Source organism: Aptenodytes patagonicus, chromosome 6, assembly GCF_965638725.1.
Source record: "Aptenodytes patagonicus chromosome 6, bAptPat1.pri.cur, whole genome shotgun sequence".
In the NCBI taxonomy this organism is placed as follows: Eukaryota; Metazoa; Chordata; class Aves; order Sphenisciformes; family Spheniscidae; genus Aptenodytes; species Aptenodytes patagonicus.
Window position 1 is genome coordinate 66,865,263 of NC_134954.1, and position 15,736 is coordinate 66,880,998.

At 37.9% G+C, this 15,736-nt stretch overlaps 1 protein-coding gene across 2 annotated transcripts in view; it reads right to left on the bottom strand.

The window, feature by feature from the left end:
- The window catches only part of DPP10 (dipeptidyl peptidase like 10), a 586,192-nt gene that overhangs the window by 135,092 nt on the left and 435,364 nt on the right, over window positions 1-15,736 (bottom strand). For both annotated transcript variants that reach the window (XM_076343054.1, XM_076343053.1), the window contains exon 5: window positions 14,978-15,052. In XM_076343054.1, the coding sequence (XP_076199169.1) occupies window positions 14,978-15,052 (75 nt within the window). The remainder of the gene's footprint in view (window positions 1-14,977; window positions 15,053-15,736) is intronic.

Below are 15,736 nucleotides of genomic sequence, written 5' to 3' on the forward strand. Positions count from 1 at the left end.
CCTACAGACCTAAAGGCTGACTTACAGCATAGATGAGCTTCTGAAAACACTGATAAATCTATCTTCTACAAGATCCTGCCAAAAATCCTAGCGGCACACTGTGCCTTATTCATTCACCTGGTTGCTGCTGTCACACTACAGAGATGACTTTATTAAATTTGTGTGATAGGTAGACAAGAGCTGATCCAAAAGTAAATGGAAATCAAGCTGATTTCAAAGTCAATGGAAAAAGTACCACTGACTTTAATGGCATTTTCATCAAGTTCAGAAGTGATAAGCACTTTCGGTGCCTGCTAGAGAAAGGTTGCTACTTAAATACAAAGTTAATTATATTGCCTGCACAGTGAAAGCGAAAGATCGTGGAAGAAAATTCAATTCTGATGTCTTTGCACTGGTTCTCTGAAATGTGACAAGCAGCTTTGGAGCTCCCGTGGCACAGAATATCCTCCAGCTTGAAGATCATCTTTGTATGGGCATTTGGGAAGAGTAAATACTCTCTATGGGAACAGCTTTTAAATGTGTTTGCTCATGTTCCGGACCATTTGCCATTGCTACAGGTTGTCCTTACCACAAGTACTGATGCTTGAACTTGTCCTTAGAGTGACTCATTTTTTCCAAAAAGGTGCTAGGATCTTAAGATTTCAAACTGTCCTGGTTTCGGCTGGGATAGAGTTAATTTTCTTCCTAGTAGCTGGTACAGTGCTGTGTTTTGGATTTAGGATGAGAATAATGTTGATTGATAACACACTGATGTTTTAGTTGTTGCTAAGTAGTGCTTACACTAGCCAAGGACTTTTCAGCTTCCCATGCTCTACCGACTGAGAAGGCTGAGGGTGCACAAGAAGCTGGGAGGGGGCACAGCCAAACTGGCCAAAGGGACATTCCATACCATGGGACGTCATGCTCAGTACATAAACTGGGGAAAGCTGGCCGGGGGGGCCGCTGCTCGGGGACTGGCTGGGCATCGGTCGGCGGGTGGTGAGCAATTGCACTGTGCATCACTTGCTTTGTGTATTATTATTACTACATTATTATTATTATTAGGATTTTATGTTATTTTAATTATTAAACTGTTCTTATCTCAACCCACAAGTTTTCTCACTGTCCTGGTTTTGGCAGGGATAGAGTTAATTTCCTTCCTAGTAGCTGGTACAGTGCTGTGTTTTGGATTTAGGATGAGAACAAAGTTGATAACACACCGATGTTTTAGTTGCTGCTGAGTAGTGCTTACACTAGCCAAGGACTTTTCAGCTTCCCATGCTCTACTGACTGAGAAGGCTGGGGGTGCACAAGAAGCTGGGAGGGGGCACAGCCAAACTGGCCAAAGGGACATTCCATACCATGGGACGTCATGCTCAGTACAGAAACTGGGGAAAGCTGGCCGGGGGGGCCGCTGCTCGGGGACTGGCTGGGCATCGGTCGGCGGGTGGTGAGCAACTGCACTGTGCATCACTTGCTTTGTGTAGTATTATTATTATCATATTATTATTATTATCATTTTATTTCAATTATTAAACTGTTTTTATCTCAACCCACGAGTTTTTCTAACTTGTGCTCTTCCAATTCTCTCCCCCATCCCACCGGGGGGGAGGGAGAAGTGAGCGAGCAGCTGTGTGGTGCTCAGTTGCCGACTGAGGTTAAACCACGACACAAACTACTTGGTTTTTTTCTGCTTATGAATACAAGCAAACAAAAAAAGCCAGCACCCCCCCCAACTCAAGCAATTTGAGTGAATGCACAATACAGTAAGTTTCTCCTTCAAGACTAAAAATATTTATTGATTAAGAATGTTACAGTTACACTTTTAGTTTGTGCATTAGATTCTTCTGACCAGGAACTTATAATTTGGAATTGAAAAGCAGTTGCAAGTCTTACCCGCTGCTGTGATTTTATTTATTTTTTTTTAAGTTACTAATTTTTTTCCAACTTGTTTATTTTAAGCAAAATTTAATTATTATTCAATGTGCGCTGCTGACAGAGACAGAATTATGCAGAATAACTGAAAAAGCAGATTCCCCCCCCACATTTTAGCATAATTGGTTTCCAGATCTGGCCAGCCTGTTTGACTATTTAATCACAATAAGAAGTAATTGTGAACCTGCAGTCAGAGCTTAGGTTTTTCCTTTATCTGGTTTTCCTCATTTTGCAGAGCACAAACATTTCAGAACTTCTTCCAACTAAATCTGATTGCTGCAGCGAGAATTGTGTCCGTTCATGTATCTGGAGAGGCAGAGGATGAGATTTGTCATATACACAAAGGTATAGAAACATTTGGAGATTAAGAATCTAAGTGAACATAAAAGAAAAGGATGAATAGAACTATTGAGAACAGTTTAAGGAATATTTATGTATTATTTGGCACTTCACAAAACTGGACATTTGGGTGGACATTTGACATTTGTTTTCTTTCTTGGGAACGGTTCCAAAAAATAAAGATCTATTTATTTACTAATCTCGGGAATCTTTATCTCAAGGGGGAATACTGCTGACGTGATAATGCTGACTCACAGACTGACCCAGATTGAAAGGATCTTAGGAAGTCATTAGTCCAACTTCCTGCACAAAGCAGGATCAACGCAGAATCCAGACCAGGTGGCCCAGGGCTTGGTCCAGCTGGGTCCTGAAAGCGCACAGCCTCTTATGGCCAAGTTTAATTATGCTTGACTGTGTTTAACAAATGAAATAAGATATGAATATAATGTTTGGGGGGGTTGATTTCAAGATAGCGTCACTGACAGACTTCAGTCAAAAGATGTATGACAACACTGACAAAACCAGAGAAGTATTTGGTTTTGTACATGCTTCTACTTTGTCCGTATTGTTATTTAAATTCTAGGTTATTTTAAAATAAATATTTCAATCTATATTTATTTAAACATATGGATATATTTATATATACATACATTTAAATACATCCTTATATACATTTAAAATGTGAAAAGCAGCAGAGCTCCTCTACACAGAGATTTGGTTTAGCTTTTTTAAAGATATTAAAAAGAAACCCCTAGCATCTCTGCTATTAATGTGACTTCAACCACATGCTAACGCATCAATCAATATTGTGGAATAACTCTGCCTCTTAATTTCTATTTTAAAAATTATTTTTAACAGTCAAAGACAAAATATTTCAAAAGATGAAAACTTTGGGCTTCTAGACGGCACTTAAGCATTCTATTTCACATATCAAATGTATCTGAAAAGATTTTTTTAGCAAATGTTGTTGCATTTAGGAAAAAAAAACAAACTCTAAGTCATCCCTAGTTTGTAAATCTAATTCATAACACTGCAGCCAAAGAAAGATGTTGATTCCCTTTAGTATAAAATTCATGACCACTAACAACACATACTAGTTTGGCTGCAAGACTAAAATTCTGAATGTGTGATCAATGACTATTTTAAGATTAAGTGACCGTTTGGGATTACATTCATCAATACTAATGGTATCTTATTTAAAAGTTTAATGAGAAAGCTATAATGCATATCACATTTCTTAGTAAGATACATTATTATTGAATTTCAGATAGAGGATATTATGACAAATGAAATAAAAGCAAAAAAACCCCATTGTTTAAAATGGATTTTCTAAGTGTATTGAACACATGAACTGGACTGTAGGCATTTGTTAAGAGGGCTATTCTTTAAGTAATTCAATCTTGTTTATGTTCGGTACATATAGAAAGAATATGTCTTTAAGTTAGATCTGAAATGAGTCATTATGGAACATGCTGATATCTACATCATAAAAAACATACATGGCATTTTCAATAAAATGTTTTAACATAATGGGTCAGTCAGATCCATGAAGTGATTTTGCTCCTCAGAAGCCATTTATTCACTGTATTTGAAGATGTGAGCCAGCTCTTGTATTTGAGAAATCAATAAGTGTAGCAGTTGAACTAACAATGATTCATGCTCAGGGTAAAAACCTGTCAAAACTGAGAGATGTGTAAAATATTCTTTTAGCCCATATTCTTTTGGTAGCAAGGAAGGGAATTATTATTTCTTGGGAGCATGGAACAATGAATTTTTAAAAACAGATGGGTGTGTCAGTTGACTCTAGTTGCTCATGGTGAACTCTGGCAGATCTTAATCCAAATTAAAGCTCTGTTCAGCTTTTCCAGCCTCTAACAGCAACTAATACAGTTTCCAATTAGGACTCCTAACAGTCCTTGCCCTGTTATTTATTCAGGCTGTCCTTGGGGTTTTTTTATTTAAAAAAAAAAACAAAAAAACAACCAAACAAAAAACCGCAACTTATTTTTCGATTCAGCATTGCTGAGGAAGACTTATTCTCACAGATATTTGATAAAAATATCACTAGTACCTCATCTTCTAATAAAATACATACATTAAAATATAATTGTAAAACTAGCTTTCAGTTGTACACTATTTCTGGTAACAACATTAGTATATACAACAGGTTATAGCAAGAGAAAAGTGGAATTTAAAAACCCCACCTTTTAAACAGTGCTTTTTTGTCTATGGGCTGAGATGGGCAAACCCTTCACTTACAATGGACATTTCTGGGACATTTCTGCATACTATCAATGCACAGAAGAGAAACAGGGAGGATGTGATAGGGTTGGCAGTTTCACAACAGAAGCTAGAACTTATGCTGTATGAAATAAATTGGTCATAGATTAAGGGAGCTGCTGACTTAAATACTGTAGTATTGCCTATTTATATAGCATTAGCACACAGGGATTCCAGTCCCCATGGATTATTTTGTGATGCAGGAATACATACAACCACGTGAAAATAACAGTTGTGTTAAGATTGAATTTCTAAACTGATGGATCTTGGAAACTCAGCTGGGCACTACCTAAGTCCTTCTGAAATAAGAGTATTTATACTTGATAAGAATGACAATATTACTGAAAATAAATACTTTTTCTGTCAATAAACATTTTGTTTGAAAAGCTAAATGCCCTAGAATCCATTTTTACTGAATAATAGCAAAGCACAATGTTCTTTTTTCAACACTGCCGTTGAACAAGAAGTTGAAAACACGAATTCTGATTTTTCAACTCTGGCAGTTCTGAATGAGAAAAAAGAGCCATCTTTTACCTAATTTAGAATTATTTATTTATTTATTTTGTTTACTTATAAAACTTGAGGTTGAACAGCAATCCTGTAAGTATAAATGGAACAGAGAGACCCAGTAAGTAATCTGAAAAGCAGCAACACCTCATGTGGTTTCCTATGAAAAGTGGCGGGTGATCTATTTTTTTTTTAACTGTTACACAAGGCTGAACCTGCATACATGAATCAACACATCAGCTGATTAAATCAAGCACTTTCTGAAAAAAATTCAAAAAACCCTCCTGAAAAATAGGTAAGTGGATGCATGTGGACATGTATGTGACACAATAGCTTTCATATTAGATCCAAAAAAACAGTGGAAGCATCCAAATAGTACCTCGGTTTCCCTAGCATTTTAGTTCAGAATTTTTTTAAAGGAAGAAATTGTGACAGCCCACCCCCTATTCTGCAGGTGCTCACAGTAATGCCCTGGCACAGAGCAGCCCCATCATCCCATCACAAATATGCTGATTATGTATGCATTATTATATTTACATTAAGACAAATAATGCAAAAGATATGCAGATATTCCAGGTATAACTCTGCTACTCCTAGGAAGTAGTAAGCTAGTGAGCTGTCTGATGAATTGAATGCAAGTACTTACAGGACTGCAATTCAACATGGATGAAACGAGGAAAGGCTGTTTATCAGACAAATACTAAACAAACATCAATGCCTGTGATTCTCAGCATAAAACACACCTTTTCTATTTTCCCCATCTTCTATTTATGGGGGCTAGCGGTTATTATGTTTTGCCACATAATTTAGACGAAACCCTGGATAGAAGTGGGACACTACGTACTCATATGAATACTCACTCCTATGGGATAATTCATGATAGCACTTAGTAAAATCTGGCAAAATGAATTTGGTGACACTACAAAACACATCGTCTCCTCAGCCAAAGACCTTGTCTTTTTACATCTTTAAAATGCCTTGCCTATCTGTGGAGCTATAAAAAATAAAGTCAAATATATGTAATAGATGAGTAGTATGCCAAGATTACCTACAGCCTAGCTATTAGGTTAACAAATTCTAACCTACCCAGCCAAAACTTCAACTCAAAGTAAAACAACAGCCTTTAAAAGGGGAAAATTTGAGCGGCCCACTTCCATGAATTGCTCACCATCTGACCTTTTAAACACCTAATCTTGTCATATCTAAGAGAGGAATAAAATATATCACAAAAAATATTTGCAAGAAATAACTTCAAATTTTGGGGGTGGATCTCACTTAAAATTCCCTTCTTTTTCTCACTGCCCGAAAGCTGATAAAAATTGGTCTTTCGTGTTCTTGATGAGAGATAAAGATGAATGGGAAAGTCATGTCTAGACCAGACTTTTATTTATGATCTCGTACCTTCAGGAGTATGCACATGCATGATTTGCTTCTGGACTCATCTCAAAATGAACAAATGAAAGATCACCCTGAGGACCTAAGGAAATACACATGAAAAACAGGTTCATCTGAAGAAGCATGCATTTCTGGAGGAAAAAGTTGATAGTATGAATTTTATACCAGATCTTTACTTCATAGACAGTGCTACATAAAATATTGTTGTCCAGATCACTGCTGGTTTAAGAAGTCTTTTGTTATTCTTTTGTATGGAATAATCTTGTTGAGAAAATATTGTTTCCATGTGTTAGAAGACAGATTTCATTTCATCTTTGTTGTGTATGTTTCCAACCATTAGCTGGTACTCCAGATAATGCTCTTCAAAGTCAGATTTTCATAAGCACTGTATAAACTATCTTGTTGATCTTGTCGCACACGTTAACACCAAACAGTGTCTTGATTAAAAATAAGACATAATGCAAGGTAATTTCTTTATCCTTTAATATTTGCAGAAAAAAAATCCAATAATTAATTTCACTGACCAAGAAGACTACTGATAATTGAACATTTAGTTTCCACCTAATTGGTAGGAAGATAATCTCCTAATGCAGAACAGGATAATCGTAATTTAGGACTTCATTGAATTTTTCCCTTCATGGATTCTTCTAATCTGCAGACAAACTCCTGAAGATCTTTTCAGTGCACTCGAGTAAGCCAGTATCAGAGGCAATCTCTAAAAACTTGATGAGCGTGTCACTTGTTGCCGTTGGCCCTCCATTCGCTGTAGACTGTGGTCAGAACTCCCTATCATTATCCTCTAAAAATAGGTATTATAGCACTAAAGTGATGACAGGCATCAGCACACAGCAGATAAGTAGCTTCTTTCTCTTGGGGTTTCTTTGCTTCAGCCACTGTGTTGGACTCTCATCTTTACTTCAATACATTAAACTACAAATATTCAGAAACACTTCTGAAATATTTTTCATTCCTACTGAATGAGGGATGTTTAGATCTAAAACTATTTTTCTCCTACCTTTCCTGAAGAGGATTGGATTATTCTTCATCCTGATCTTACCATAAGAATTATTAAAAGCAATTTTCACAGTGCTTTAAGCTAAATACATTGTTTTATTAAAATTCTCTAGCTAAAAAAGATTACAGTTTGAAGCCCTAATTCAGGAAAACATTTCCTTTTTTTTTTTTAGAGAGTATATAAATGCTTATGCTTCTAAACTAGAGCTGAACTGTAATCTGTTTTTAAGCACATTTCTGAACCAAGAGCTAGAAAAACCCGCACGTAATTAATCTTGCATTGAAAGCAGAAAATGACGCATTAGTAATAGTAAAGAGAATAAAGTAGGAAAAATTCCTGAAAGTTGGTATTCAAAAGGGATTTGAAAGCAAGGAGAAGGAAAAGACGGTTTGCAGGAAAAAAACAAAAATCACAAGGAAGGGATTATTAAATCAAGTGAGGAAAAAAAGGGGACTTACAAAGAAAAAGAGGAACTGATCTCATTTACTTCTTCACTTATTCTTCTGTGGCATATTATATTCTAGCAAGAGCATGGGGAGAACATGCCTATGATGTCTGAGCAAAAAACCCACTAATATCCAGAATAAACCTTATTTCCATTTCATGTGGACTCCAGGGACAACTCGCAAGGTACAGCTTTCTGCTGAGGGCCACCGAAGTTCCCCAACGGTAAAAGAACTTCTTAGGATCTCAGTGCTCACTGCACCGCAAGTTGCAGATTTACTGGTCCATGCTTTACCATTAATGCAAGAACAGAGTGTCTGATTTCCATTTTCTAATCAAAACTGTAAATCAGGTTTTGGTCGTTGTGAATAACACCACCACCAAAGTGAGAAAAAATTTAAATGTCATTTTAACACAGTCCTTATTAAAAGCAATAGCGAAATAACCTTTCCTCTGGAAATCTCAACTGGCTTAGATACTCTGCCTCTCAGAGCATCACATTCTTTGCTCATACCTTCACAGTCTTCAAAGGAAAATCAAAATCAAAAAGATACAGCACTGCAAAACTGTCCCCTCTCTACATATAATACATACAATGGTTTCCCTGCTGCTGTGTTCACACTGTCCCAGAAGAATGAGGATGGAAGGACATTCAGCAAGATTGTATGTTCGTTTCTCAAATTAGTTCCTACTTACTGATCTGTTGCCTTGCAAAATGAGACTTTGTCAGTGATGCCGATCAAATTACGGTGAGTGACAGAAAGAAAGTCTGAGTTACACACGGTCGATCCATGCAAGTTTTGGCAAAGTCAAAAAACTTGCAGAAGTGATGAAAGCATTTCAGAAGCACGGAGAACTATGGAGTACTGCAGCAAAGAACACACGGAAAGTACCTCTAAAATTGCCGCAGCCTTCTGTTAAAAAAGAAAAAGCCAGTCAGCCACAGAGCTTATGCCAGTAATACTGGCTTACGTTCTGTGACCTGCTATGATATAGACGGAGGGAATTTGATGTCCAGAAATCAATTTACAACATTTTGAATTCCTTAGCAAAGGCATTTTCTTTCATATGAAGTTTTTAGAGCTACACCAAAGCAGCTGCTATGCCACATGAAATGGTTTTGTTCCTTCTATTAAACATGATTTAAATGATTCATTCAATTATTACTTTTGTATTCAAAGATGGCTTATTTTCATGCAGATTTACGTCCCGTTATGCATAGAAGACGTTCTTAATTGTGCTGAAACAACTGCAAATTTAATTAAAATTTGCCATTCCAAGCATAAAATAGATTAATGAAAATGCTGACAACAGTAAAATAAATATTCAACTATTTAACTCAACATTTATTTTTAATCCAAACATCAAAATAACCTTGTTTCTAATTACAATTTCATGACAAAATGTCTTGAAGAAACATTTGTCTCTATTTTTCTCCAATCTGTTCAGCTGAAACACACTAGCTTATTTATAAAACTGTTGATTAATAAATCTGTTCCAGCTGTATTACTGTATGTTACAAAGAACACAGATTAATGTATGTAAACAACCATTATAATTTTAAAAACCCAAAGCCTTGACAGTCTGCAAAAGCAGAAATCCCATCAGATACATTACAGTGCAATTATACACCTAAATGTTAACAAAGAAGGAAAATTAAGAGGCAAACATAGGTAGTAAAGTCCAGGGGTCTGCTGCAATTTACAGCAGATGGTGAGATCAACTAAATGCTTACAAGTTATTTGCAGTTCCTTGTACTGGGTATTATTAAAGACTCAAGCATGTGTTGTAACACATGACAATAAGCAAATCCTCACTTCCACAAAAAGTTACACTCAAATGAGTATGGAGAAAGAATATGACTTGATTCTACTGAAACTAATTTGAAAAACTCCAATTAAGTTGTGCCGTTTAATATTAATTTTATAGGCAATAAATTTTATAATTTATAGTTAACAGCCGGGGGAAGGAGTAAGGTAGACAGGTGGATTTCCTCTCATCCAGACCCAGTAAGTCTGGCTCTGACTGAAGGTAAAAAAATTAAGAAAAGGCCCAAGAAGAATGAACAGTAACTTAACCCTTCATGTTATTAGGAAGCATTAGTTATGCAGAAATAAAGAGGTTTTCCAAGGCTTGCATACGTTTTCCCCCCCAACATATTTTGAGATTTTTGGTGTGCCTCACCAGCTTAACAAATATCCCAAGAATCAGAAAATTTGGAGGAAGAAAGTCTTTTTACCACATAGTCACAATAATTTTTTTTTTTTTTTTTAATCTTCTGAAAGATTTGACTTACACTCTTTTCGGTAATTTTCCCTTTCATCCTAAGGAACAGATTCTTCTCAGGAGGTAACAGACTTCAGTGGCATTATTATTATTTACATCAACTGAGGATCTGGCTGACAACATCCAGCTATTAACAAATTTTAGCACCATCACCACTACTTCTAGGGGATGCAACAACCACAGTACGTTTCTGGTTTGAAAGCCATGAGCCCAGCCAGACCAAGTATCACAAGCCTCATCCAAAGCCATCCAGGACAACCACCACAAACTGCTTGCCAAACCCTGTTCATTTCTCATTTTAATTACTTCTTGTCAATATACTTGAGCAAAGGAAACTGCTAGATGCAAAATGCAAATGCTGAAAACCTCATCCCTCTAAGTAACTACCAGCAATTGGACTGTAAAAGGAAGGAGAAGTTTCTTTTTGCAACAAAACCAAGAACGAATTACGGAAAGAGAGTTCTCCTACAAAGTGATATATTCAACATGCATTGAAAGCAATTTGCATGTCAGTGGACCATCTTTACTGTGAGGCAGGGATTCATCCCTGATGTTACTATATTTAGATATAATAAAGTGTGATGGATATTTTCATGTTTTCCTATATTTCTGTATGTTATATATGCAACTACTAAGAAAATCCCAAACAAACCAACCCATCCAAAATGAAAATTTCAATACATCAAATGAGGAAATTAAGTCAGTATGAGGGATTATTAAACTCTTTCACACAAAAAGAAGCAATCAAGAAGGGAAACAGCAAGGAGCAAATATTTTTCAGACAGGAATAAAACTGTAATCCTGTACAACTGTCCTGGTTTCGGCAGGAATAGAGTTAATTTCCTTTCTAGTAGCTGGTACAGTGTTTTGAAAAAGGGAAGGAAATAGTCCAAATCCTGCTGAAGGCCGGATTTGCCATAAAACAAAGTAAGGTCAAGGGACCAGCAGCATATGAAGGGGTTTGAGCTGCTTCGGAAGTGGTTGGTACTGAAGCACAGCTCCTCCTGGCACCCCGACTGCCGGTGCTGGGCTGGATGTTCAGAGGGAGGGTCCCCTGTACACATCATGCAACTGATGCCACGTGGAGTAAGTGGGTCACACTGATCACACAACGGGCTTGAACAGGAAACCCCAGTCGCCCAGGAATCCTGGAAGTGATCATGGATTGGCCAGAGGGCAAAGATTTCGGAATATCGCCAGAGGAGGAGGTGACGTGTGCTGAAGAGGCCCCAATGTATAATGAACTACCAGAAAATGAGAAGCAATATGCTCTGTTCACTGATGGGTCCTGTCATACTGTAAGAAAGCATCAGAGGTGGAGGGCTGCTGTGTGGAGTCCTATACAACAAGTGGCAGAAACTGCTGAAGGAGAAGGTGAATTGAGCCAATTTGCAGAAGTAAAGGCCATCCAGCTGGCTTTAGACATTGCTGAACGAGAAAAGTGGCCAGTGCTCTATTTCTGTACTGACTCATGGATGGTGGCAAATGCCCTGTGGGGGTGGTTGCAGCAATGGAAGCGGAGCAACTGGCAGCGCAGAGGCAAACCCATCTGGGCTGCCGCATTGCGGCAAGATATTGCTGCCCGGGTGGAGAACCTGGTTGTAAAAGTCCGTCACGTAGATGCTCACGTACCCAAGAGTCGGGCCACTGAAGAACATCAAAACAACCAGCAGGCGGATCAGGCTGCTAAGATTGAAGTGGCTCAGGTGGATCTGGACTGGCAACAGAAGGGTGAATCAGTTATAGCTCGGTGGGCCCATGACACCTCAGGTCACCAAGGAAGAGATGCAACATATAGATGGGCTCGTGATCAAGGGGTGGACTTGACCATGGACACTATTGCACAGGTTATCCATGAATGTGAAACATGCGCTGCAATCAAGCAAGCCAAGCGGTTAAAGCCTCTCTGGTATGGAGGACGATGGCTGAAATACAAATATGGGGAGGCCTGGCAGATCGATTATATCACACTCCCACAAACCCGCCAAGGCAAGCGCCACGTGCTTACAATGGGGGAGGCAACCACCGGATGGCTGGAAACATATCCCGTGCCCCGTGCCACCGCCCAGAACACTATCCTGGGCCTTGAAAAGCAAGTCCTATGGCGACATGGCACCCCAGAAAGAATTGAGTCAGACAATGGGACTCATTTCCGAAACAACCTCATAGACACCTGGGCCAAAGAGCACGGCATTGAGTGGGTGTATCACATCCCCTATCAGGCACCAGCCTCTGGGAAAATTGAACGATACAATGGACTGTTAAAGACTACACTGAGAGCAATGGGTGGTGGGACGTTCAAACATTGGGATACACATTTAGCAAAGACCACCTGGTTAGTCAACACTCGGAGATCTGCCAATCAAGCTGGCCCTGCCCAGTCAGAACTTTTACATACTGTAGAAGGGGATAAAGTCCCTGTAGTGCACATAAAAAATACGCTGGGGAAGACAGTCTGGGTTATTCCTGCCTCAGGCAGAGGCAAACCCATCCGTGGGATTGCTTTTGCTCAAGGACCTGAGTGCACTTGGTGGATAATGCGGAAGGATGGGGAAGTCCGATGTGTACCTCAAAGGGATTTGATTTTGGGTGAGAATAGCCAATGATCTGAATTATGTGATGTTAAGTACTAATTATAGTTATAATAGTTATACTAATCATACTAATAATATTATATGCCATACTAATGTTATTACAATAAGAATCACCCAGACTAATGAAGAATAACTTCAGTGAAACCAAGCAAAGCACAGTGATGATGGTACCAGAACTGACTTCAACATGAAACAATCCAACACCACATACCATCTCCATTTTTCCTGCCCTGGAAGATTATTATGACAGATGGAGCCCGAAGTCATGGACTAAATGAACTCACCAAACGTTTTAGAGGGATGGCCCACAGACTAAGGGAATGATATCTCTGTGTGTGTATATAGAGATATGTAGAAAAAAAGGGGGTGGTGATTAATGAAAATGTACTGGAAAATATGAGACTTGAGCATGACACAGATGGTATAGAATAAGGGGTGGATATTGTCCTGGTTTCGGCAGGGATAGAGTTAATTTCCTTCCTAGTAGCTGGCACAGTGCTGTGTTTTGGATTTAGGATGAGAACAAAGTTGATAACACACCCATGTTTTAGTTGTTGCTAGGTAATGCTTACACTAGTCAAGGACTTTTCAGCTTCCCACGCTCTACCGACTGAGAAGGCTGGGGGTGCACAAGAAGCTGGGAGGGGGCACAGCCAAACTGGCCAAAGGGACATTCCATACCATGGGACGTCATGCTCAGTACAGAAACTGGGGAAAGCTGGCCGGGGGGGCCGCTGCTCGGGGACTGGCTGGGCATCGGTCGGCGGGTGGTGAGCAATTGCGCTGTGCATCACTTGCTTTGTGTAGTATTATTATTATCATATTATTATTATTATCATTTTATTTCAATTATTAAACTGTTTTTATCTCAACCCATGAGTTTTTCTCACTTGTGCTCTTCCAGTTCTCTCCCCCATCCCACCGGGTGGGGGGGAGTAAGAGAGCGGCTGCGTGGTGCTTAGTTGCCGACTGAGATTAAACCACGACAACAAAAACACTGAACTGAACAACGGCAGCTGTTTCCTGGTTTATTGGTCAACAGATATAGTAAAAAGAGCTTGATGCAGAATCCACTAGAATTGGTAGAAGAAAACCTACTTGGATCTAGTCCCAAGTAAACAAATCATTTTACATCAACACCTTTAGAATATTTCAGATCAGCTTTCAGCATATTTTCCAGTTTGCAGATACAATTATTAATGCTGCAGGTATACAGATCAATACAGCAATGTTACCAGGAGGCTGGAAGGGTTTGTATACTGACCTGGAAATGAATATTTTATTGTTCTAAGAATTTCAATCCACAACACACAGGTATTGTAGTATCAGTTACCAACACAAAACAATAAGTAAACTACTATACTGCCGTATAATGTGATAAACAATAGTAATCTTTTCTCATTTCTGAACATTGACTTCCAATATCAAGGTCACAGGTATTAACAGGCATTTGTAAATTTTACTGTTCCAAAATAAAATTAAAAAAAACCCGAAAGCCAAACTTGCTTGAATAACCACTGAGTCTATCAATCCAGAATTCTTTAATGAATAACAGTTCATATTTAATAGCACTTTTTATACAAATACCAATACGCACAGAGGAAATTCATAAAATCATTTTCATTTTTGTTTGTGTTCAAAGATTTATTTTAGAAAACTCTATATGATATTATTGATGGAAACTTTTTGACAACATAATAGTCTACAAAATCTCTAAATGTTATGGGAAACAAAGAATACACTGCATTATATAGTCCAAGAGATTTTCAGACTAACAGGTTTCAGACTACTGAAGCCAACAATAAAAATTCCATTACATGAATCAGCCTAGATTTTTTTTTTTAGTCTAGTTCATAAATGACACGTACAGCTGTCTAAAACAGGAAGGAATATCAAAAGATTGGCTTTCACATAATCAGCTAGTAACAGAACAGTTTAAGGGTTACGAAACCTCTACTACATAAACTGGCATGACATTTCAGGGAAGCCACGGCAATTTGCCTCAACTGAGGCAAATACTTTGCAGTATTTCTGTACATACTTAAATACATACTTCACCATCATTTCATCAGAACATTTTGGTAAGAGAAATCAAGTACATGAATCATATTATATTATGTGGAATCGCAGATGAAATATACAAAAGAACAAGAGTTTGACAGTTCTAATTTAGAGGCTCTTTGATTATGAATAGTTGGCTTACCTGTTTAACATCATACGCAAGAAGAACAAATCTTAAGTCTGGTGAAACTGAGTATCTTGATGCTTTGAATGTTACCTAAAATGAAGTAATAATAAAAGTGAGTTTGCAGTAAGAAGGATCATTTTTTCCAAATTTTCCTACAGTTGATTTAAGAACTTCCCATTCATAAGACAGGTCTGGTTTAGAACACCTACATAATTTTCACAAAAGAAGGACTCACATAATTCTTAGTCTAATTTGCTGGTAGCAGTATAATGCAACAGATGAATCTGGCCTCGACACTAAATACCAGTTAAGAAGTTGATGAGGTTTTTATCATGATTGCAAGCACTAAGCTCAAGGATAACAACTATAACCAATTCATTTACAGAGGATGAAGGAAGATGCTTTGGTTGGTGCGTACTTCAGGAATGATTATAAGGGAGATTCACCACTAGGTTAGGCTTAAATATAACATACAAGAAAAAGAATAGGTGTACACTATGTCTCTATTGCTTTTCTTTTAACGCCACATACATAAACATTTTGCAAGACAACTTGCACTAAAGAAAAACTCGCTCTTATAAGAAAGAAAATGCTTAGTGGAGAGCAAAGTGAAACATAAGGTAGCATTATAAAACTAATATTGCTTTATACCTATCCAAGACTACAGGACACCCAATTGAAGTCAGGGCTGTAATTTAATCAAGGGGTAATGCTGAAGTCAGAAAGAATTTAATGCATCTAATGTATGAGGAAGATAAGAATGTGCTTTAAAAG